Source organism: Danio aesculapii, chromosome 13, assembly GCF_903798145.1.
Source record: "Danio aesculapii chromosome 13, fDanAes4.1, whole genome shotgun sequence".
Classification (NCBI taxonomy): domain Eukaryota; kingdom Metazoa; phylum Chordata; class Actinopteri; order Cypriniformes; family Danionidae; genus Danio; species Danio aesculapii.
The window spans coordinates 30,099,843-30,124,899 of record NC_079447.1 but is presented as its reverse complement, the minus strand read 5'-3'; the positions used below and the strand labels follow the sequence as shown (position 1 = coordinate 30,124,899).

At 35.8% G+C, this 25,057-nt stretch overlaps 1 protein-coding gene across 4 annotated transcripts in view; it reads right to left on the bottom strand.

The window, feature by feature from the left end:
- Positions 1–20,299, bottom strand: part of rufy2 (RUN and FYVE domain containing 2) — a 27,126-nt gene extending 6,827 nt beyond the window's left edge. Inside the window, exons 1-14 of one of the 4 annotated variants that reach the window (XM_056470646.1) lie at positions 20,187–20,299; positions 19,584–19,702; positions 14,437–14,610; positions 12,407–12,524; positions 9,305–9,406; positions 7,173–7,296; positions 7,021–7,085; positions 6,821–6,886; positions 6,360–6,429; positions 6,182–6,283; positions 4,654–4,770; positions 4,387–4,554; positions 4,209–4,306; positions 104–223 (exon numbers count right to left, since the gene is read on the bottom strand). In XM_056470646.1, the coding sequence (XP_056326621.1) occupies positions 104–223; positions 4,209–4,306; positions 4,387–4,554; positions 4,654–4,770; positions 6,182–6,283; positions 6,360–6,429; positions 6,821–6,886; positions 7,021–7,085; positions 7,173–7,296; positions 9,305–9,406; positions 12,407–12,524; positions 14,437–14,610; positions 19,584–19,659 (1,400 nt within the window). In that variant the 5' untranslated portion in view covers positions 19,660–19,702; positions 20,187–20,299. Of the gene's footprint in view, positions 1–103; positions 224–474; positions 2,061–4,208; positions 4,307–4,386; positions 4,555–4,653; positions 4,771–6,181; positions 6,284–6,359; positions 6,430–6,820; positions 6,887–7,020; positions 7,086–7,172; positions 7,297–9,304; positions 9,407–12,406; positions 12,525–14,436; positions 14,611–16,871; positions 17,398–19,583; positions 19,703–19,858; positions 19,874–20,186 lie in introns of those variants that run through there. The other 3 variants (XM_056470647.1, XM_056470645.1, XM_056470648.1) reach the window with 3 other exon arrangements.
- Positions 20,300–25,057: the final 4,758 nt, after the last annotated feature.

Genomic DNA, 25,057 nt, shown 5'->3' with positions numbered 1-25,057 from the left:
AATTAATATTCAGTTTACCTCCAAATAAATGAGACACTGATACAATACTAATACTAATCCTTTTGGTCTACTTCTATTCGAAATTAGCCATCTCGAAACTTACATCTGCTTCTCTCTCTGGACTATCTGCTTTTGGAGACTTTCGGCTTTGTTTGTGAAGTCCTGCTTGAATTTGCGCACCCCGTCTTCAGCACCGGCCCGTTCCCTCTCGGCATCCTGCAATCTGGTGTAATTCAAACCAACCGGGTAAAACTACGGCTCTGAATGTAATGGAATGGGCGGGAATGTATTGAAACAAAGGGGTAACAAAATCAAAAGATGGCCATAATTCAACAGCCACAACAGAACGCGAACAAATACAGAGCCAGATGACAGAAATGCTGCGCTGTGAAAGTTGAAATGAGTTGGAAATTTCATGGTTCAGGTTACTTTTTATTGTAACATATTGTCGACAAAGAAGTAAACAGTTACAAGTAGTGGAAAACATCGAATTTATTGAAGACTGTGATAAAAGACACGTCATATTTGTGGTTTCTTTGACTATTAAATGTCACAGGTACATATTTATGCTAGAGAACCACATGAAGTATTTGCTCACTAAATAGTATGTGGAAAAACAGTCACCATCATTAAATAAAGTGCCCCAATTATGCTTTTTTTCTATTACCTACTGTATGATATAGTGTATAACATAGCAATATGTGAATATAAAAGATCAAAGTAAATGAAAAACGTAATTGCTTCCCAAAAAAAAAATAATAATAATAATTCGAAAATGCCTGAAACAAGTTGTACGTTTTAACACAGATCTATACAGATTTGTAACAAATCAATGGCTTATTGTGAACAACTTCCACTTTGACCCCCAAACACTGTGGTTATATCTGAGGCCTGGAAGAGGTTGTGTTTTCAACATGTAAAAAAGATAAAAAGAAAGCAATTTTTTTTGTGAAAGTAATTACAATTTGCCAGCATATGCTTGAATTTATACAGTAAAAGCAAAGCCACTGTTACTGTTAACATCACTGTGGCTGCGTACCAAATGGCACACTATGCACTTACATGCTGAACAGCATAGTATTTGAATGTAGTGTCGTCCCAAATGGAACACTAATGTTTTTTTTTACTAAGCGGAAATTCAAACCGTGTCCCTGATTACGTTTGACGGTTGCCATATTAGTGAAATAAATGATCAAACTGCCAAATAATACCTGCCGCATTAGTATTACCGCATTCACCATTGGAAGGCGGTATAATCACTCTCGTAGAAGAATTTTGCGTTCACAATCCAAAATAAGTAATCTGACATGAGCACCCGATAGCTCCGCCTCTTCCGCTTTGTGAGCAAAAGCAGCGGCGCATTGAATGCTTTAAATGTCCAACAATACACACTTTATTTTACTGGTTGAATAAGTGCTCCATCCAAGTATTTAAAGTGCACTTGTTATTTTTAGAGTTTTCAGTGTGAACGCACTACTTACACTATTACAAAATGGTGTAGAATAGTGAAGTATGCAATTTGGGACGCACCTTGTGTTTACAAATGGAGAGGAAGCCTATGGATTTGAAATTCAGTTATTGTGATGCACGTTTAGATTCTGATTTGCACTGTAAATGGTAAACAAGTAGAATCAGACTGAGTCATCTGACCAATCAGAGAACAGTAGACTCTCAGAAAGGCGGGGTTTAGAGAGACCAGATCCGTAAATGAACCATTTCAGGCACTATGAGAAAAGCGGTTATGCTGGAATGTATATTATGATCAAATTAACCTGTTTTTGATCTTAAAAGATGTAAACCTACTGTAGAAGACCTCCAAAAGAGAAACAAGACATTTAAAATAGCACGACAGGGGCACTTTAAAAGGGGCCTAGTGAAGAACGATCATTAACACTGCGGATCGCCACACAACCAAGTATGTTAAGTATCGAAAAGCAAATTTATCCTAATATCAGAAGGAAATATCTTTGACAAGCTTGTATTGGTGCTCAGTATCTGTGCTAGCGCATTTTACAAATGACATAGCAAGAGTTCTTGTCTGGCTGAGGAGATCTTTGTCGCTGTTTGTTGATTGAGGAAAAAAAAAAACATGGAATTAGAGGAAGGGAGAAGATGAAGTAAAAATAAAACAAAAAACAAAGAAATGAAAAGGGGAACAAAAGGGGAAAGAGGATGTAAATATCAGTGAATTTCAAATTCATCCCAGAGCTTTAAGAACTTGTTAAGCAGTGCAGTCATAAAACATCAGAAATACGATGGCGGTAAATCAACAGAGAAGAAAGGGAAGGATGATTCATGTGGACAGAGAAGTGGACATGACAGCACCACATCACCACAAGAAAAGAACACAAATGCTAAAGGATGAGCGGTTAGATGAGATAAAGCCATTCGATGTGCCTTCAGAACATAAGCATGCAAAGTCCTTTGCATGCTATTGGGTATCTAGAAACTAGTAGATCCTTGGAAATTCAGTTTGACTGATGAAACAAAAGCACTGATGGTTCTGAAACCAACAATATCCAATCATTTGATTTTGTCTGAAGGCAGATATCACATCCTGAAATGCATTTGCACTGGTATGCTATACAAAAGCTTGGGGTTGGTAATATTTATTCCTTATGCTCGTCAAGGACATATTTAAAGGGACAGTTCACCCAAAAATGAAAATTTAGTCAATAATTCCTAATTCCTCATCCTGACCAAACCCTTTGTTTGGATTTTGGATGATATCTGGGAGCTCCCTCATCCTCCATAGACCGCAAGGTACAAAAGAAAAAAACGAAAAGGTACCAAAAAACACCCTTAAACAGACAAAATAGCTTCAGGGGTTCAATCAGAATGCCATCAAGCTATGAGCATACTTTTGTGCACACATTAAACAAAAATTTAATGTGAGGAGGGTTTTTTTGGTGTCTTATGGACCTTGGAAGTATTGGGACTATTGCTTTCTATAAAAGATGAGCAAGCTCATCTAAAATATCTTAATTTGTGTTCTGAATATGAGTGAAAATCTCAGGGGTTTGGTAAGTCAAGATGGCGATTTACTAAAAAATATGTATGTTTGTGTGAACTAAGACTTCAATTGATTAATGTAATTTATTCTTGTGATTTAAAGATACATTTTCACCATCATTACTCAGTCTTAAGTGTCACAAGTGCATATAAAAATCATTCTAGTATCCTGATTTGATACAAAAAATAAATAATTCTTGTTATCATCAATGTTGAAACAGTGGTTTTGTTTAATTTTTTTTGCAGATTTATATCTTGACTGACATTTTTATTATTAGCAATTTCTTAAATTCTAAACATCTAAACAACTAAACATTTGAATAATATTGTAATCTTATATTTTGTATAAAAATCTGATAAAACAGCTTAAAAATATATATATATATATATATTAGATAAAGGTTTAAATTTACATTGTATAAATATCAGTATAAATCTGTAAAAGTAATGTCTATACAAAAGAAAAGCCCTACACACATCTGACCAAACAATATGAATATTTAAATGGTTATATGTAACAATATTCAAGTATTAATAACTTATGATCACTATTGTGTGAACTGCTTGTAACTAAACAAAATTAATGTCGATTTCCTAGTCTGTCAATGAAAGCCTGTAAACTTTTAAAATTTAGATTAACTGTCCACCTCAAAAATAGCAACGTGAGCTTAGATTAGATTAGATTAGATTCAACTTTATTGTCATTACACATGTACAAGTACAAGGCAACGAAATGCAGTTTAGGTCTAACCAGCAGTGCAACAGCAGCAAGTGCAGGATACAGGTATAAGTTATAAAGTGCAGTTATAGAAAAACTATGGTGATATTTACAGATGGATGTACTATCAACATTATATACAGGTTGTATTAGCTATGAACAGATTTACAATAAATGAATATATGTACAGGATGCTATTAATAATCAGGAGTGTGCAGATAAACATAATTACAAATGTCCATGTGCAGTGGGTATGTACAGTTCAATAAATGAATCAGTGCAATGAATATGTGCAAACTTTAAATGTGCAAATGTTAAATAGTGCAGTGAGCTAACTAAAATATAAATAAATTCTGTCAATTTTGAATTCATTATGACTTTTAAACACTTGAATCTGTTCTGAATGCATTTCAGGAGTATGATAACCAATTGTTATGCTCGACGTGATCCAAAATCAACTAGGAACTGCTTTTCTCACCTTTGCTCTAGTTGCTTCATAGTTGCCGTAATCTGATTGGTCTTCTCCTCCAATCGTGCGATCATGTCATTCTTCTGTCTCATGCTGTCGTCTGAAGACTGTTAATAAACATAAATAACTTGACCATAAGCCATTTCAACCACAAACATGCGAACATCGCTTTACAAAAAGTCTTTACCTGCATTTTTTGGTACATCTCCACATTGATGGCTTTTACTTCATCTAACTGGTGCCGGAGTCCAATCAGAGTGTCCTGTTTTTCATGGATGTCCTTTTCTAGCAGTTTCATGGCCATCTCCATCTCCTGCTTCATGCTCACCTGCACAACCAGCTCGTTCTCCACATCCTGGAGCACATAAGAAACAATCAGAAACAGGTTTGACCTCTTCTTGATGCCAGTACACAATCTGAACAGCAGGCACAGGTTCTTTATATAAACACACACCTGCCGGAGCTGACATTCCTCTTTGAGTTGGCGTCTCGCCTCGTTGTACATTTCATCCAGGCCCTGCCTTGACTGCTTGTACGTGTCCAACTCACAGTTCAAATCTCCTTCGGTAACCTGAATGAAGTGTGTAAGACATGCATCATATAAAGTAGTGAATATACTATAATATACGGCTTGCATTTTGATTGTGAAATCTACCATTTTTAGCATTAGCATCTTTTAAAGGAAATGTTTAGAAACAAATTTTTTTTTAAATCTCTCCGTTAAACAGAAATTGGGGAAAAAAATAAACAGGGGGGCTAATAATCTGACTTCAACTGTGTGTGAGTGTGTGTATATATATACATAAATATATATACATAAATATATATATACATACACACACACACAACTGTTCTGTCTGGTTCTCAAATCTGATTATCTGATAGCCGTGCGATATTGTGCAAATAACAGCACTTATCAGGCCTCCTTACCCTTCTGTATTACTCCACCCACACAGAGTGACAGCAGGTCAATAAACTCACTACAAATATTGAAGCTGTTGGACAACATAATGTACTTATGAGGCTTTATAGGCGAGAATGTAGTTGTTTACATTGCAACTATGCAGTTTATTTTTAAGGATAGTGCCTATTTTAAATATTTATAATTTCGGAGATAATATGCATATGAGTAAAATCTATTACTGAAACCATTTAATCGAATATTAGCAAAATTTGCCAAAATATTAGCAAAATAAGCCATGAAGAGGTGTTTGTACAACAAAATACAGGTGGCATAAAACAGATTACAGTCAAATGACCCTTGAATATTTACAAAAATACAGCTTTAGTAAAAATAGAGCACCTATGGACATATATTTCAACGTTTAAATCAGCCCCAGAAATAATCTTCATGTGCGTTACCCTCGACCCCTGTCTAGACTGATGGCATTTCATACCGTTCATCTTTATAATCTTAAAATGTGAGCAAAATCACCTGTTTTAACAACACTTTGGACAGTACACTAGAGAATCCTTCAAACACTAGCTATAAAGTGACATTTATAAACTGAGCAACGGTTTCTGCTGTTCTGACATCAGCTGTATATGTGAAGGAATGGCGGAAGAAAGTAGTTTCTCATACAAAAGGATTTTTAGATTCTACTTGTTTAATTTTATTTTTATATACACGATTACGCCGTCGAACTGTTGAATAAACGCAATTCCACACTCGTAGCAGTGAGATAAGGCTGTATATCGTCACTGCTGGGACACTAAAACATGCCTCACAAAGGCAACGCATGCCTCCCACCAGTGCCAATATACAGCCATGCTACGAATGTGATATTGCTCATATATGTATATATTATATATTAGTATGGGGAATTTTGCAAACCTGAAACTGCCAAAGGTCAAAGAATTAAATGTAGTTTTTAGAATAATAATTTAAACATTTTTAAATGTTTTTGCATGTTAATGAATGCATTTGTGAAGAGCGTAGTATTGTATACACACACACAAACATCTAAAAGAAATGAGAATACCGCAAGCCGTTGTTGTGCTTTCATTAGAATGACAGAATTTTCTGTTCGGAGTTGGTGGTTTTCTTCCTGCAGTTTGATTATGTTGTTTTTTGCTATTGCCAACTGTAAATAAAAAGATGGTAAAGTTAGTACTGAATATTTCTATTTAAAAGTGATGACTTGTAAATTTAAACAGTACCTCTTCTATGAGTTTGGAGTTGTTTTTTTCTAATGACTCCACACGTCCCTGCAAGCCTTGCACTGTAGAACTTTGAACAAAATGTAAAGATATTTTGGGTAAAATAATTTCACCTGTTTTTATATGCCAGTCATTAGTACTACAAAATATAACCTGATTCTCCTACTGAATAACAAAATAAGTAAAGGTAATTGTGACTTTCTCATAATACTGACTTTTATTATGAAACTGCTAAGTCTCACAATTTTAGTTAAGACAAAAAAAAGACACTCGTAATTGTGAGAAAAAAAGTTGCCTCACAATTCCAATTGTAGCATGCATTTGCGTATTTAATTTCACAATTACAAGAAATTGAGATTAAGTCACAATTATCTTTGATTTATTATATAGTGGGGGAAACAAGCATTCACAAAATACTATTCATCACCTATCCTTTTTTATTTTAAAGAGGATGAACTTACTTCAGCTGCCTATTTAATTCTTCAACATAGTTCTTCTGATCCAAAATAGCTGCAATCTGTCCATTCCTATTTAAAACATATTTCCAATGGTTATTTATAAAGAATACTATAAAGTAATTATAACAAGTTAATGTGATAAAAATTATTCACTAACTGTCCGTTTAATTTAAAATATGCTGTCTACCAAGTATACTTTCTACCTTTCTTCACTTCTGTAGTCATCAATGTCATTCTTCAAGTACATGGAGAAGTCTATTACGCCAACCTGCGGATTCCAGTGCTTGACATTAGCATTTCTCAAACAGAAGCAAATGTCGGGGTGTTAAAAATGGTCAATGCACAATGTTCATACTTGCGTATCGAGGTCTTCACCCTTCACACACAAGTTTGCATCAATGACGTTGAGTCCCACCAGGAGCCCAACAATGACAGCGCCTTCCTCCTCCAGCATCACCGCTGAGCTCTCATAAAACTCACTGCAAATACACACAAATACTCATTTAAGTATTAAAGGGCACCTATTTTACCCCTTTTATAGGATGTAAGATAAGCCTTTGGTGTCTCCAGAATGTGTCTGTAAAGTTTCAGCTTAAAATACCCATCAGATAATTTATTATAGCCTCCAGAATCGGCCCATTTTGGTGTCTGAATACAGCGTAGCTGTTTTTGTAGCCTGTGGCTTTAAATGCAAATGAACTGCTTCACCCCACCCACCGTTCCCACATGCATGTCTGCTTCTCATCATGGGTTACACCAGATAAACAGCACAGTGACAGAGACAGACATGGATGAAGCTGAAATGCAGCTCATTTGTCAAAAATATCAAGTAAGTCAATTTCGTGTATTTGTGTTGGAGTTTATTCAAGCCTTTCTGAAACAATGAGTCTCACACAAATGCTGTTTGCAGTACACACACATATTAGCATTTACTGACACCATGCGGCCGTAGTGATTATAGCGGTTAAGAATTACATAACAATTTTACTGTCTTTATTACAAAGATGCTCTGATTTAAAAACGTTTTACACTTATAAAACTCACTGATAGTTGAAACAAATATTTTAATCACAGTTTCTCTGCAAAAATAAAAAGTTCTGTGGACATGTGTATACATGTTATTTGTCAATCAATTCAGTGGGTGAGAAAACGTCAGGAATTTAAAAAGAGACTTATTGGGTTTATATCACTCTAATATGACAGTGGATACACTACATAAAGACAGTTCTGTCCAAACAGCTTACAAAAGAGTGCCCTTTAAAGCAAACATACAGATACTGCAGTTGAGCATAACTTTGACTCAGTTATGATGATATGACCACTTTTAAAAACTGTCGAATTTCTCTAAAAAATTAACTATAGAATGATCTAGTTAATCTTAAATATCTTTGCCTCATATCGATAAAACTGAAAATCCAATGTGCTGATTTGTTTCATTGCAAAGAATTGTATTATGTAGAATCTTTTGAGTTTCTAATATATTAAAATTGCCTGTCTGATGCACAATAAAATTGAATACGTATTACTTATAATACTTATTTAAAATGAGCTGAAACAACACAACTATTGCAGGGTTTTTTGGGACAACTAAATTGTTTTATGTTCAATCCACTTAATTTAGTAGAAACTTAATTCCTTCATGTTGTCAAAACACAAACCGATTGTGTGGAACCCAGCATTTTTTACAGTGTACCAAGAACTCATTTTTCATCAAGTTAAGTATTGATTACATTTATATAAATGTGAGAATTCAGTACTGTTTTACTAAGATTTTATTTAGTAATATTCATTTTTTTAAAGTAGACATAATGAGCAAATTATTATTAATAATAATAATAATATAAATACAAAAAAGTAAATGATAAAAAAAAAACGAAAAGAATAACATCTAATTCCATTCAAATGATTTAGCATTTATTTAATTTCACAAGGATGCATTAAATTAATAAAATGTGGTATTTGTAATAATACAGAAACAACAAATTACTGTTTCCACCAAAAAAAATCTAAGCAGAACACATGCTTTCAAAAATAAAGCAATAAAGCAATAGATAAATACAATAATAATAAAAAATGTTTCTTAAATGCCAAATCATCATATTAGGACGATTTCTAAAAGCTCCACTGAAGACTGAAGTAATAAAGATGATACATTATCTTTGCCGTCAAACAAATCATTATTTATAAATGATTATTTATAAATACTTGGTGAGTATACAAGACTTTTAAAAAGTCTTACTGACCACTTTTCAATGGTAACATACATTACATACTATTTGTCAACTGTCAGCAGCAGCAGAAGTGCTTTTATTAGAGGGCTACATGTGATGAAGACGCCCCTAGTAAACACAGGTCACTGAGGAGGAAACGCAAGACTAGTTTGTCTGAGGCTGCTCTTATCACTTCTCTAATCACTAACGCTCCACCACAACTATTGTGACAACGGAAGGTTACCCAAGACAGGTACAGGAAGGGGAAAATACTAACCTGAGTATGTCTTTCCTGGTGATGAGGAGGCGAAGGTAATCGGCTAATTTCTTCTGCATCAGTGCCAGTCTCAGCCACGCTCTGGCTCTGCCCAGAGGAGTCCTGAAAAACACAAACAAGTTCAGCATTGGACAGACAAACAGAGAGATAGACAGAAAGAAGTGCACTTTCCTCGTCACTGTAACCAATTTAAAGGGGAATTATCATGCCCTGCGTCCATATTGTCTCTGAAAAGTTTTTGAATGTTTTTGAACAACCTACATGTTAAAGGGTTAAATTAAGTATGGCTAAACAAGATCAGCTTTGCCTTGCATCCAAAAGCACACTTTTTTGACTCATTCTAAGCCAAATCCTCTGTAGCACTAATGGGTTTTCGTTTTAAAACGCATAAGTTTTGCTACAGTTACGCCATCCGTCCACACTACGCCAGAGTTTTCGAGCCCTGAAAACGCTGGAGAGGCTGTTTTCATTCTAAAACGCTGCTGCTCCGTCTCAGTGTGGATGGGGGAAAACGGAGACATCTGAAAACGGAGGCGGGGCTGCAGACATTCGCCTCTCTGATTGGGGCTTTTCCTCAATATTAAGTAGCCTACACACAGTTCAGTCCTGCATCCTCTCCTACGTTTGATATGGAAAACAAACTCCCAAGTGTGTACTTTATAAAGTCATTCACATCACCCTGGCTATGTTGTTATCTTTACAATAAAATGAAAACATGATGTGAGGAACTGACTACTTTCATTTTGATATCAACTTAACAGACAGCAGAAATGTTGAGGCATCGTGCTGCATAATATGATCCTCATCTTCATGCATATTTATAACAAAACGGAGCTGATAACATTACTGCCTCCTTTTATTTTCATTGAAAATATGAAACACCCTCTCTTTCATTGAATATCAGTTTTAATAATCAATAATGATCATTATAAAAGTATAACGTACAGTAAGTTTATACAATAGAGAAAATAAAGGCGAGCAAATCAGTCAAATGTGCGGAATCAGTGCACGCGGTTACATTAATGAATATATTATCCTACCTCATCTTTGCGCTCAGTCAGAACACGTTACTTGAGAACAAGTAACAGATTTAAAAGACCAAAGTCGGGGAATATGTCGTTAGATAGAGACAACCAGACGAATTAAATATCACGTTTAACAAATATAGTGAGATTAGATCCAGCGGTAGATCCTTGATGAACAGTCCGACGTGCACAGCTCTCATATGTGCTCAAAGCATGCTGCAGTGCATGCCAGAGATTGTGTGTGTGGTTACGTGATGTGCGTTTCCAGCGGTGTATTGTGGAGGGAGAGTTGTTCAGAAACGCTGGGTGAAACGCTAGTGTGAACGCGGATCGTTTTCATTCTAAAACACCCGTTTTAATCTAAAACGTACTAGTGTAAACAAGGTATTAGTGATGTAACCAATAGTCAGACTCGAAAGAAAAAAAAATTATTTTCTTTGAAAAACTAGTTCATGGAAGTAGATTTTTTGGAAAATCTGTTACCTCTAAATCTTTTATTTTATTTTAACCTTGACCCATGCTTGAGCAGTGCAAATAACTCTGAATGAATGAAACAGCAATAGATCAACTCTTTAAAATCAATCAGACCTACGTATACATCAACAAATAAAAAACATTATAAAGAATTTTATAGGCATAACAAAAGAGGAACATCTAAATAGTGGATATGCCAGTGAGAGACAGCAGGTGAATGTGCGTGTAATGTCTGACCTCATTGTGTTTCCCACCTGTCTACCACAGTGACCTTTAGGCTGTGTGTGTTTATATGTGAAACATTGTGGTATGAATAGTTCACACGTTCTTATGTGTTGAACTGTTTGTTTAAGTTTAAATTGTTATGAAGTTTTTCCCTCTCTTTATTTTCTATTACATTACTTTCATCTTTTGTTGTTATTATGTTTTCCATATTTATTGCAAGCTTTGGCAATGTTGTATTTTTACAGTCAAGTCAATAAACTGACAGACAGAAAAACAGACATACAGACACTGACTACGTTTACATGGACACCAATAATTCGAATTTAATGCGATTAAGACAAAACTCTGATAAAGAGTCTACAATGTAAACAGTGATTTTTAATTAATTTAATCTGATTAAGGTCATAATCGAACTAAAGAGAAATCGAATTAAGACATGAAGTACTGTATGCTGATTTTAGTCACATTATTGAAGTGCAGCACAGACATGTAAACACCTTAATCGAACTATTAACATCATGTAGGGCTTTTCGATGTGTTTTGCGACAGGATAGTCCACACACACACCCACACACACACACACACACGGCTGTTTGACACTCTTTGCGCCTACCGAGAGAGACACCTGCATCGTGAAATAGTTTTTTTTTTCTTCCATTCAGCATGCGGTGTGAACTTCCATTAAAACAACAGTCTTACAGCAGTTTATAGTTGCATCCAATATCTCGTTTGTCACAGGGGGCATGCCCGAATGAAAATCAAAGTGCCAAACTGCAGTTACAGTCAACAAATTAATAATGAAACACCCGAAATTACATTAAACTCCGGAGGAAATGCAGATAGCGCGGTGACACAATGACGTTCATCTAAGTAGGTGCTATAACATGTAAAACGGGATCATGAAAGAAACATTAAAAATGCAACTGCCTGTATGTGTATGTGTATTAAAAATGTAAACGCCTTAATCTTATTATTGTCTTAATTAGATTAGGGCAGATAATTTGATTACTGATGTCCATGTAAACGTAGTCACTCAGAGAGACAGACAAACAGGCAGAGAGACAGACAGACAGGCATAGACTAACAGTGATATGCATGAGTTTGGAAATAGGCTTTACTTACAGTTGCAAGTTTCAGTTTTGTCAGGGAACTAGAACTGAAATTTGCACTTCCCTATTTTAAATAGCACGTCTCTTGGTATGCTGAGGATTGGGTGTGAGAAAACAAGCGTTTTTAAATAAATGTTTTTAATAGTGAACTCCACTTTGTATTGGAGTCTTTGGATGGTTCATTTAGACCAAATGAAGTCCTCCAGATTTGCAAGCACAATAATCAGTGTAACTTTAAGGCCAATAATGGTGTTTAGTGCTGCACATACTTCAGGCCAGGAAGGTCTCGTACACTGGCTGCGATTTCTCCTGCTTCTGGGCAAAGCTTCTCCACCATCTCCAGAGGCCCCCACAATGACTTGTTGTATCCAAGAAACGATTTCTTCACTGAGAAATAGAGACAAATATGTTTGTTAAACAGCTCCATGTCAAAATCTGGCACACAGTGCTTTGAAGAAACATCACTTAAGGAAATATTCAAGTTTAGTGCAGCGCTGGCTCAGTGGACAAGAACGTCAGATGATCTGTCATCTGAGAATGAATAAAACACGCATCTCCTTATTTTCTTTTCCTATTATAAATAAACATGGCATAACACTTACTGCTATCTGTCTTGTTCCTAATAATAGCACTAGCATACATTTATGGAAAATATACTTAACAGCAAGTTAACAGTTTTTATGAAACATTTGTCACATGAGTGTGCATTGTTGTTTAAAAAAAGCTAATAAAATAGATAAAATCCAAGAATTTAATTAGAAATAATACATCTAATAGGCTACCAGTAGTCCTAAATGAAATGTAATCCATAAGTTAAACAGGTTTAACAACAAAAAGATAAAGCCATAGTTCTGCCCAGGGTGTGAAATATACATTGACAATCGTATATTTTTTCATTTAAGTTTTCATTGTTTCTTGGATATTTACAGCATTCTGACCTACAGTATCCTCTGATTAGCTATTTCAGAAGTTACCATAAGTCAAACTCTACAAACTATGTGGCTCATTTTACTTTACTTTTAGGTTGTACATAGAAACAAACTACTGTTTTACAAGAAAAGTGTCCCATGAACACGTATGATGTCCATCAGTGCTGCAGATCTTGGTGTGGTGGAGATTGGTGTGATTATGCATTCACAACGGTATGGACTAATATAGGGGTGGTCAAATGTGTTTATATTATCTATTATTTTAATTATTAATATTATTATTTAAGATACATATCAAGCAAACTATTTCTCACTATTTAGAGGACATAACCCCACCCCCCCCACCCCTAAACATGTTGTTTTGGAGCCCTTCGAGAGGGGGATCAAGCATTAATTACGGAAGGTCAATCCCTGGAATTTGCACCCTGGTTCTGCCTGCATTTAATCTAACACTATCACTCTCTTTTGTTTTCATCTAATATGTTCTATTATTATTAAAAAAAAATAATAATAAATAAAATAATAATAATAATAATATTTTTTAATGTACTTAAAAAAAAACTTGCTAAATGGAGCGCCAACTTATAGCATCATTGTGCTTTGGAGATCCTGAATTAAGAGTCCCAGCTCATGAACCTTTCCAAATCACATCACTTCCTCTCCAAAATTTGCTTTCTCTCTAGCTGCTGTCCCGTCATAAAAATGGATAAAAACAAATCTTCCAAAAAAACTTGCTCTGTGTAATGCAGTAGACCAACTGCTAGGTTTTGTAATAGTTTGGGTTGTCTGAATCTCTAGCCACTCTCAAAAATCAGCTAAAGATCTTTTTAATGTCGACCTTCTATACTAACTCTACTACATCTTTTTTTATCCATCTAACTTTATATTCTGCATTAGACTCAACTGAGAATTGTCATAGTCCTGACATAATGTTCTTTTTTGTTTTGCCTACTTCTATTATGTATATATGTTAGCTGCTTAGGATAAAAGTTTATATAAATGTTAATGTAAAACAAACAGAAAGGGAAGTGGCATTCACTAGCAACAACATTGATATTAAGGTTACATTTGAATAAGTGTTAAAAGTGAAACTGAAACTTGTATGTGGGAAATACCCATACTTATAAAAGTAAATAAAAAATACTCAAACGTCTCTCATTTGAACGCATCTTTATGCATGCTTTACGCTTGTTTTGCTTACTGGATGTTAATTCCATTATACAAGTTACTTTGGAATAGGAGACTCCAAAAAACACAGTAGCTAAAATACCAATTAGAAATCATAAAAGAATGAAATGATTGTAATGTTGTGTCTAACTACTTAGCAGATGGTTCCTGGTTGTTGGCTGTGTGATGATGGTTGAACATACCCTTGAGGCCATGTTTCAGGCAATGCTCCATGACAACAAAGAACTGTTGCAGAGGCGGATAGTCAGAGTCCAGAGTTCGTCCGAAGCTCAGAGCTGACTCGATCAGGCCTTTGATGCTGAGTTTAGCCATATTGAGCAAGTTTGCTCGCTCCATTGCCATGGGATCCCGAAAGGCTGGAAGACACAGCGCACAGACAAATGTGTCATAGCAAAACATTACATAACCTAAAGAAGAACACACTGAAAACTCATCCCAGCACTTCAACCTCTGGCTGTTTCCTTAAGACTAGCATGTGACCACCCTTTGCATGGATGAGATTAAATTTTAACAAATCCTTAAAGGGATAGTTCACCCAAAACTGAAATTCTGCCATAATTTACTCTCCCTTCACGTGTTCCAAACCTAATTGAGTATCTTTCTTCCATTAAACACAAGATGATTTTTAAATTACAAAAAGAAAACATGCAACCATTGATTTCCATAGTATTTGTTTACAGACAAAATAAACCCAAGTGAATGCAAAATAAACCCAAGTGAAGGGTAAGTAAATTGACATGTTTTAGGTGAACTACCCCTTTAAAACCCTTTGACTGTAGTGTGTATTTCATCAGTGCTTCACAGGACATTTCACTTTTTATATTTCCTGCTTCAACGACAGATACTTCACAAATTGAAGTACGTATCAGTTTCGACTTATCTGTGATACATTGGACCCAGTTTTACCCATCAGGCTAATCAATACTTCTTATGCAAACATATTCAAACTGTCTCTGTCTAACAAGCACACTGGCGCTGTGCTAATATATACTTCCTTTTTATGTCGGTCAGTTCCTATTAAGTAAATTATGTTTTATTCCCTTAGAACATTTACAGATGTAGGATTTACTAAATGCCCATATGAAAACAAACCAACAAGGCACTCTCCATGACATCATGCCATTATGACATCAGTCAGAAAATGTTGTATGGCAAGCCATTTTAACATGTTGCTAAAAACTACCTAGTAACTATTTTTGATACTGTTAATCCCAAAGTATTACAATATTCTTATGTATACTTTGTAACTTATACTTTGAATGGCTGTGGATTTGACTGTTAGTGTGCATTAACATACAATGGTTTAATTTGGGGTTTAGTGATTTATAAATGACTGATAAGTATGGCCAGACAGAATCCGTTGACAATTTTTGCTATTTCTGCACAGAACTTTGTAAAAAAAATCTGCAGATATTTGCAAGTAAAGGATTGTGAAAATAAAGGAGGTCTGCGACCCGCTAAAGTCTCTAATGTAATACATCCACTAATAGACAGAAAATATTACTTAAATTATATTGTACAGAAATCATCAAAATATTAATGATGAATAATATTACTGAAAGTAACATAAAATCTGTGGAGTCTCTCCAGATTTCTGCGGGTGCAGATTCTGTGTGAGCCAACTGAGTAGTTTGCTTGTTAAGTGTGATGTCGCGCAAAGCAGCTACCGGGTCTAAGTGATCTATCAAACTGTATGTAGAGGCTCAACAATTGGTAATAATAAATGTTTACAAAGCACTGTAATATTTTCCAAAATCCCTTTCATTAGATAGATAGAATGATAGCCAAATGGACGGACGGACGGATAGATGGATAGATTGATGGATAGATGGATGGATAGATAGATAGATGGATGGATATATAAATAGATAGATAGACAGACAGACAGACAGACAGACAGACAGATAGCTAGATAGAAACCCATATCAGATGGCCAGAAAGTAATTAATTTTTTATATATTATTAAAATATTGGTGTACGTGATGCAGCATGTCCAGAGATTGATGTTTACACCATGATTTGATCTAAAATTCACTTTAATGTCTGATATGACTAAAAAGTGGTCAAAAACTAATATTTTCTCGATACAAGCGAATAGCGGCTTGGACCAGAAACAGTAATGATAACTGTTATTCTATACGTCATGACTTAAGCAGATAATGATTACCACACAACAACTATCTTCAATTTTACTACAAATCATTAATTCTGCTTGTTTTTTTATCACAATAGGCGTTATTTCAGTATTTATTATTGAGTCATTGTAAGCTTTTTTTTCAGAAATAATTAAATAACGTGTGTAGCAATGATACAGTATCTCATAAATGCTACTAGCACAATTGGTAAGCATATTAGCAACAATTTCAATAGCCTTTTCACTCATAAACAGCTTACAAATAACTAAATGGAAAAGAGTTGTTTGTAGATAGCTGTCTAGCTGTTTGAATGCTAATGAATAATAGTAATAATGGCAACTGACTCACTGAGCTGGCAAAAATATTCTAGTAAGGTTTAAAGTAGGCTATAAATGATAATACGGCTTGCCATACACACAGACCGCATCTGAATAACTGAATCCCGACAGCAGCCTCAGACATTAATGTCGCCCACAACCTACCCCTGGCACCCCATTCTTCGGTAAAAGGCGACGTTTTAGGCTCTGTCACTTTGGGAAGGACGTGAATGCCACCAGAGAAGGTTTCTGAAGCCTTTCTGGCTAGCGCGAATATGGGCGCCTGCCATCTCCCGTCTCCAGATTTCATGGCAGGGCTGCTCGCTTTCTCGCCGGCCGATTTATCCTCCTGCAATCTGAGGATCCCGAACACTTGCGCTCTCTCTTTGTTGCCCTCTGCTTCCGCCAACACAAGGTCCTGTTCTGCAGGTGTCGCCATCGTGAAAGTGAATCTCACACAATTTAAGATAACGCTTCACCTAACAGCCAGGGCGGTGATGTGTTGAGCGGCATTGATAAACGCTGGACGGCCGCAGCTCGAGCGCTTTCCCTTGTGATGCTCCTTGTCAACGCCCCAGAGGCGACGTGTGTTTTCCATTCATATGATCATGATATCTTTGGAGAACAAATGGATAGATTGTAGATTTGTTTACACCCGAGCACTCCTGCACGATCCGTCTGCAGCAAAGGGGTGGTGTCATAACGATTAAAAAAAGACGTAATTCAGGGGGAGAGTATGGATATACTACCCTCTACCGCCTGTATGGAACATTGTCCTGAACTATGATGAAGTATTTCATTTACACAATTATGACATAACCAGCAATATCACTGTTGATACAAACTATTACTGGACTTATGAGGGACATTAAGAAAATTCTAAACAAATCTTTTTTGTTCACCACTCATGCACTGATTTATATTCACTAACATGAAGCAAGTGACTGCTTTCATCAAATTAATTATCTAAGGCCTTCCATGCTTGAGTTTTAGTTTTAACTTTCCAAAGTTGATCTAGAAACACGTTTTTTATAGTTGTAGTGTGAATTATGAAAAAAAATGCAGCCTTTAAAAACCACTGAGATATGAAAAATTCAGTCTTAAGATGGTGGATGACTGTTTTACCCCCATTGTTTGGGTGATCTGCAGTTTGCTAGATTTGTCATACTGTGTCAAGTTATGCAAGGGCTACACAAGATGAAAAATGTTTACTAATACTTGTTCTCCAGTGGATTACACAGACATTTTCTGTGTGGATGCTCATGGATAATATTTGAAAAACACTTGAAAACAAATTTGCATGCTAACAAATTTAACGCTATGGTGTTGGAAATTAAGTTTTTTAATTTTGTTAGCTTGCAAATTTAAATAAATTATATATTTTTCACTTTTGAACAACTCATCTCTTTTTAACAAAGTGAAAGATTAAGCGACAGATTAACTGTTTAGTGAAGCCAAACCTGCTTGTCACCATCAACTAGCCAAATGGTGCGGTCACAGGTATAAACAAATGTGTCAACAGTGAAGAGGTGTTGAATAGGACAGAAAGGCAACCTTCAAAATAAACTACTTTCTGTTACATATGACAAGCATAACCAACTTTTCACCCTAACACTAAACTCCCAGTCATAGGGATTCCAACTGAAACGACTGCATTTTGTCAATCAAACAATTAACAAAAATCGATTGAATAACCAAACAAAAGTAAATGTGTCTGAACCTTAAAGAGAAAAAAATAATTTCAGTCATTAATTACTCGCAAGTGTGTTTTCTTGCTGTACTGCATGCCTTTTTGTCATTTTCTTACCACAAAACAAATTTTGCAAATCTTATCACTCTAGTCTATAATAGAATAGCATTAAGCTTTTGAAAAAAGAAGCAACCGTATCACAGAATGGTCCCATGTTCAAGGATATACAACCGAGTTTGGTGGAAAACACTCTCTGTGTTTGTGTATGACTCCTCAGTATTACAGTTCACTCTGCTTTGCCCAGACAATGCACACTAATTTGTATAATGTTGCTGTTTAAATCAGTTGATAAGTTTATCTCCAGATGACAGTGACAATAATATGAATCTGATAACTTGCTTTTCTAATGTACACAACAGGTATATTTACCTCACATTTCTTCTTATATTGTTTTCTCACAGGTTCTGTGGTTGCACTAATTAATTGTTTTATTAACGCCTTAACCAAAGACCAATAGTGGAGATCACTCACTCACTATCCTTCAGCTTAATCCCTGATTTATCAAGTCACCACAGCAGAACTAACCGCCAATTACTGGGATATTTTTTTATGCAGCGGATGCCCTTCCCAGTACTGGGAAACACCCATAGACTCTTGCATTCACACATACTTATCCACTATAGTATATAAGTATACAGCCAATTTTGTTTACCCACAGAAATGCCTCCTGGCCCAGCTGGGACTCAAACCATCGAAAACCAGCCACCTTTTTGTTAACGCAATATTAAAGTATTAAATCAGGAATGCTGACCGATTTTTCCTAACCCCTACGGTGTGCGCATCACTTGGGCCTAACACAGAATGTGCATTATTTTGCATAAAGCATTTCTTAAAGCATGCTGATCATGAATGTATGCAACCTTCTTCATTTGTAGCACAGAAAGATAAAGAAGACAACTTCAGTGTGAGTAATAACGACGCAAAGCATTAGTGCAAGATTAAAAACAAACAGTAGGAATCCAAACACCAACAGCCTCAACTCACAACCAGCTCAATAGTGCTGAGTCCTCATTATTCTCCTCATAGACTATGGGTGTCACCACCACACTGTTCTAGCTAAAAAAGTGTAGGTCTACAGTTCCACATTGTGTATTTTAACATAATATTTTAGATTTGTGAAAGCTTACCTTGACTGTAGGCCAAACGCTCCATACTTTCGCTATGTGTGATGCCCCATCGGTGAAGACTCTGAGGGGAATACATGACTGCCACTCCAAATCCCCCTTCAGGGTCTAAATGAATGTACCTGTTTTTCAGTCAACACACATACATACAACACTTTATACCCAATGAATAATTCACATCGAATGCAATCCTTTCTGTTTAACATAACTAATAATCAGCATAAACATTCATATTCTGATATAAAATAAAAGTCACACGGCTGCTTAAAATCGCTGACCTAAATCCAGCACTAAGTTGAACTCAGTCACAACCTCAACATGTTTCTGTTGTTTTTCTGCTGATCTGCTCTCAATGTCTGGCTATCATATGACTCTGATTTCCTGCACCACTGTCCCGCCTCACATGGAAGGATTTGCACATACACATTTAGTCTGTGTAGACTCAACACTCCCTGAGACTTCAGTGCAGTAAAGTAAACATCTAGATCTTCTAACCACAGCACAAACATCAATGCTTATGTCCTCTTAGTTAAGCAACCAATCACTTCAGCTTTAAAATATAAATCTCTGAATGATATTGAGCAATGTAATATAATATACACTTACCCACAGTTAAACCCACACCCTGTGCTGATGTTGTTCTGGTACTTCTGGGTGTAGAGAGCTGACCAATGTCTGTTAGTTGAGCAGCTCCATTTGCTGCATTAGCAGCCAGTGGGGAGGAGATGTCTCTCGATGGAACAGCTGAGTGCACTGGGTGCAGGGTAGAGGACGCGGAGCCACAGAGGAGGCGGGGCGTTTGGACACAGCGGTTAGCCAATGAGAGACGAGCTGCAGGCTGATGAGGAAGTGGGATTCTGAATGAAACTGCATTCGCTGCTAGGAATGAGGAAGGGATGCCGGGATTTGACTAATATTTATAGGCATAATCTTTTTTAGCAGATGCATTTTGCGTGATGCTTTTGTGGAAGTGCACTTCAAAATAAAATAATAATAGCAAAGTTAATGTTAAATATCTTCCACTGAAATGGCATTTAAATGTATTTCAAGTAGATTCTGATGTTTTGAATAGGCTATATGGATAAAAAGAGTTCTAAATGATGAATTATGGTGTCCTCAAAATTATCAAGCAGAACATGTTTATTGAGTTTACAATCAGCATATTATAATTATTTCTGAAGGATGACGTGGCACTGAGGATGGATTAATCATATTGAAATGTCATCTTTGCAATAATTACAAATTTTATTATTATTATAAACGTGTTTTCTTTATTTTTATATTCGAAATAATTTCATTTTAATATATTATTATATTTTATTAGCCTATTGTATTAGTCTACATTACTGTTTTTACTTTCGATTGAATAAATTCAGTGTTGATAAGCTTAATTTTACTTTGCAGAATAAGCTTAATAGGCTCTGTTTAGAAAAAAATACCAATCAGTGACTTAATTGAAATTGAGTACTAAAACACCCTCTGTTTATGCTGTATCTTTAACCAGGAGGTGGCGCTGTTCTCCAAAAAGTGGATTTTGCAATATTATATTTCAAAAACTGAAGATTCTGTCATCATTTACTCATCCTTCACTTGTCCCAAACCTGTTTGAGCTTTGTTGAATGCAACAAATTATTTTGGAAAATGTTGTAAATGTTAATATACATGGTAGGCCTATTTGCTTTTCTTATATGCAAGTCAATGGTTACAAGATTCTAACATTTATCAAAATATCTCATTTTGTGTTCAACAGAAAAAAGAATGCACATAAAGAACCATGTAAGGGTAAATAAATGGTGAGTACACTGTTTTCATTTGAACTATTCTGACCTTGAAGTAGGAAAGGTCAGATGGTATGACTCACTGGGTCAATCTTATGTATTAATGTTCACAAAAATTTACATTTAGTCATTTAGCAGACGCTTTTATCCAAAGCGACTTACAAATGAGGACAAGGAAGCAATTTACACAACTATAAGAGCAGCAGTGAACAAGCGCTATAGACAAGTTTCAGGCGTGTAAAAGTCTAAGAAGCAAAACATTAGTAGAAATTTTTTTTTTTTTTTTTTTTTTTAATAGAGAGAGAGAGAGGGAGAGAGAGAGAAAGAGGGCTCAGTTAGTGGTATAGCCAGAGAGGCAATTGCAGATTAGGAGGAAAAGTGGAGACTAAACAGTTGCGTTTTTAGTCGTTTCTTGAAGACAGCAAGTGACTCTGCTGTTCTGATGTAGTTAGGAAGCTCATTCCACCAACTGGGCAGATTGAATGTGAGAGTTCGGGAAAGTGATTTCTTCCCTCTTTGGGATGGAACAATGAGGCGACGTTCATTCACAGAACGCAAGTTTCTGGAGGGCACATATATCTGCAGAAGTGAGAGCAGATACGAAGGAGCAAAGCCAGAGGTCACTTTGTAAGCAAACATCAGAGCTTTGAATTTGATGCGGGCAGCAACTGGAAGCCAGTGCAAACGGGTGAGTAGCGGAGTGACATGTGCTCTTTTGGGTTCATCAAAGACCACTCGTGCTGCTGCGTTCTGAAGCAGCTGAAGAGGTTTGATAGAACTAGCTGGTAGCCCGGCTAGCAGAGAGTTGCAATAGTCCAGTTTGGAGAGGACAAGAGCTTGAACAATGAGTTGAGCTGTATGTTCAGATAGGAAGGGTCGGACCTTTCTGATGTTGTAGAGTGATTAAAAAGTGATTTGTTGTAGAGTGATTATAGAGTGATTAAAAATCATTAATTATAATTCGCATCATTCCTTCTTTACTACTTCAATCTTCAAATTAAAATAACATGCACCTGAGATTTGTTTGAAGTCTTAACGGGTGATTTTAATTGTCATCTTCTTTGAAGAATGAAGCTAAAGTAGTAGGTTGTGATGAGAGGGCAAGCTTTCATCTGATTTTGAAGATTTCATCAAGGTGAATTGAATGAACCTGTCCTGTGCTTTTCATGCAAACAAAATAATTATTCACCTCAAAGCTTATGCTGAGATGTGGCAGCTGAGATACTGCTTGTTCATTGTATAAAAATAATCCAGGGTTATACTCATGGTTCATAAGAACAAACAAAAAATGTTATATTTTATATGCAGTAATCATAGGGTGTGTTACATTGTTAGAAATGATGGCATCTAGACAAGTAAAGGCCATTGTTGACAACTATCTCAATGACAAGTATTCAAAAACAGCTTTTAAAAAACAAGTTCGATAATATTGTTTATTTTTGATTAATTAGTAGGAAAAAAAATATTACTTTAACTGGATCTTGCCACAAAGAGGCGATCAAAATCTTTTGGTGACAATGTTCAAGGTGTGAAGTTCAAAAGTTGGTTCTCTTGGTCCATTATAATAATTAAAAATGGTTCTTTGCAGTACCAAAAAAGGTTCTTTATTACACGAAACAAAGAGGAACCATTTGGTAAAAGGTTCTATGAAGAATCAAAAAAATTCTTATAGAGCATCGCTGTGAAACCCCCATTTGGTTCATTGTGTTCTTTCTAAGAGTGTAGTTATTTTCCTGTTCGCATGGGCACCATCAGCACTATAAAGTCTAAGGTGACGTAAGCCAGCCAACAGTGGCATGAAAAGCTGTTTTTAACAAAATCAACAACTGGTTAGAGGATGATGCGCTCAAAACTGTTAATGTATGTTTTGATATAATGGAGATAGATACAAAAGCAACAGGTAAATAACACTAACCTGAATTTTGTAAATGCTAAACACTTTAAAATACTGTGCTGGTGTTTTATTGGCATGTACTGTATTCACATACACTAAGATCACTACAAAGGTTTAGGTCAGGCTAAGTTAGGGTTTAGTTATTAAAAATGGGTTCCAAAAACTAAAAATTAACAGTTACTATGGTGGAAACGTGTCAAAAAGTGCAGGGTACTAGGGTACATCCCCTAGTAATTCCAGGAACTGTGAAAATATTCCATTGGTCCAAATCCTTATTAAATCCATGGATTTTTCCATTCCACAAAAGGATCTTTGTATAAAAGGTGCTTTATAGTATTATTAATAATGATTCACTGTTCAATTGAAGGGTTCTTCAGGGAACCAAAGTGGACCTTCTAAAGTATTGTTGCGAACCTTTTTAAACCTTAATTCTTTCGGGACATTCAGCACCTTTCATTTTAACCATTAAAGTACAAAATGTACATGTAATCACACATTTGAGTTTTAGTTTTTTTTACACAACATAGCAGAAATAAATCTGCGTTGTATAAAAGTGGTCGTCACAGACATAATTAGGGATGAGGAGAGTTTTTGTTATCAAACAAGCCTGCAGCGTTGGTGCAGAAATCGCAAGAATCATCAAACTGTGCAATTCTGCCGTTGAACAGATACCCAATGGATATTGGGAGCATCCTTCACAACGTCAGTGCAGAGCCACACAGTGACTCAAAAGATGCCACAGGCAAGATACCAAGAGTCATCGGCAGCCCCATGAATAGGAAATCACGTCTGATTGAGTTTGAAGGGTTCTTCAGATATTAATCCAGGCAACAACATTTGATTAACTGCTGGCTCTTCTGTGCTCTCTTCAGATGACTCCCGCTAAAGGATTTTGGGTGGATATAAATAGCAATGATCTTTCACAAAAAGGAACCATCAGTATAATGAGTGCATATTTTGTCTCTTCATTTCCTCACCCATGGGAAGGCGATATTTGCCATGGACAGAGGCACTCCACCATCACGCTGAAGCTCTGGCATGCATGGTGGAAGTTTAAAGGTTGTCTTGTTTAATATTCATAGTTTGTTTTACAAACTTCATGATGACAGGCTGGTGTAACATCAATCTCAGGCCCGTAGCCAGCCTGGTGTATGGGCTGGTTCTTTTTTCTCAAAATGTCGACCTTTTTGCAGTTATTTACCTAATTTTCTATTTATTTATGAGATTTAAATACTGTATAGTAGGGACATTTCAAGCACTGGATTTGCTTGTCAGTTGGTCATCATAACCACACTTTTCGATGTACCAAAATATTTCCTAAAGATTTAGAATAAAGAAACATGAATAAATACTTATTTTTAAAATACATATTTATTACATCATATATCATAAGAAAAAATAGTAATCTGTGAAAGTTTTAAGTAAATAAATGTAGCCTATTGTCATTTATTAGGCAAATAACAAACTGGCCAGCACATTCAACTTTCCTCAGTCACAATGTGGCTATTTAAACAATAAAGAAATGATGATGATAATAATAATAAAATAGCTTCATGATTTGTCTAGCCTCTCTTGTAAAAAAAAAGTACATTTGATTGAAAATTCATGGATAACCCAATAGCCAAATTAACACTGTGCTGGTGTTTTGATGGCATATATTCACACACTTAAATCACTGCAAATCCTGTGCTGGATTAGGGTTATGGTTAGGATTGGATCAGGCTGAGGTTAGGTTAGTGTTAGGGTTTAGTTCTTAAAAATGAGTTGCAAAAACTAAAATCATTAACAGTTATGGTGGAAACGTG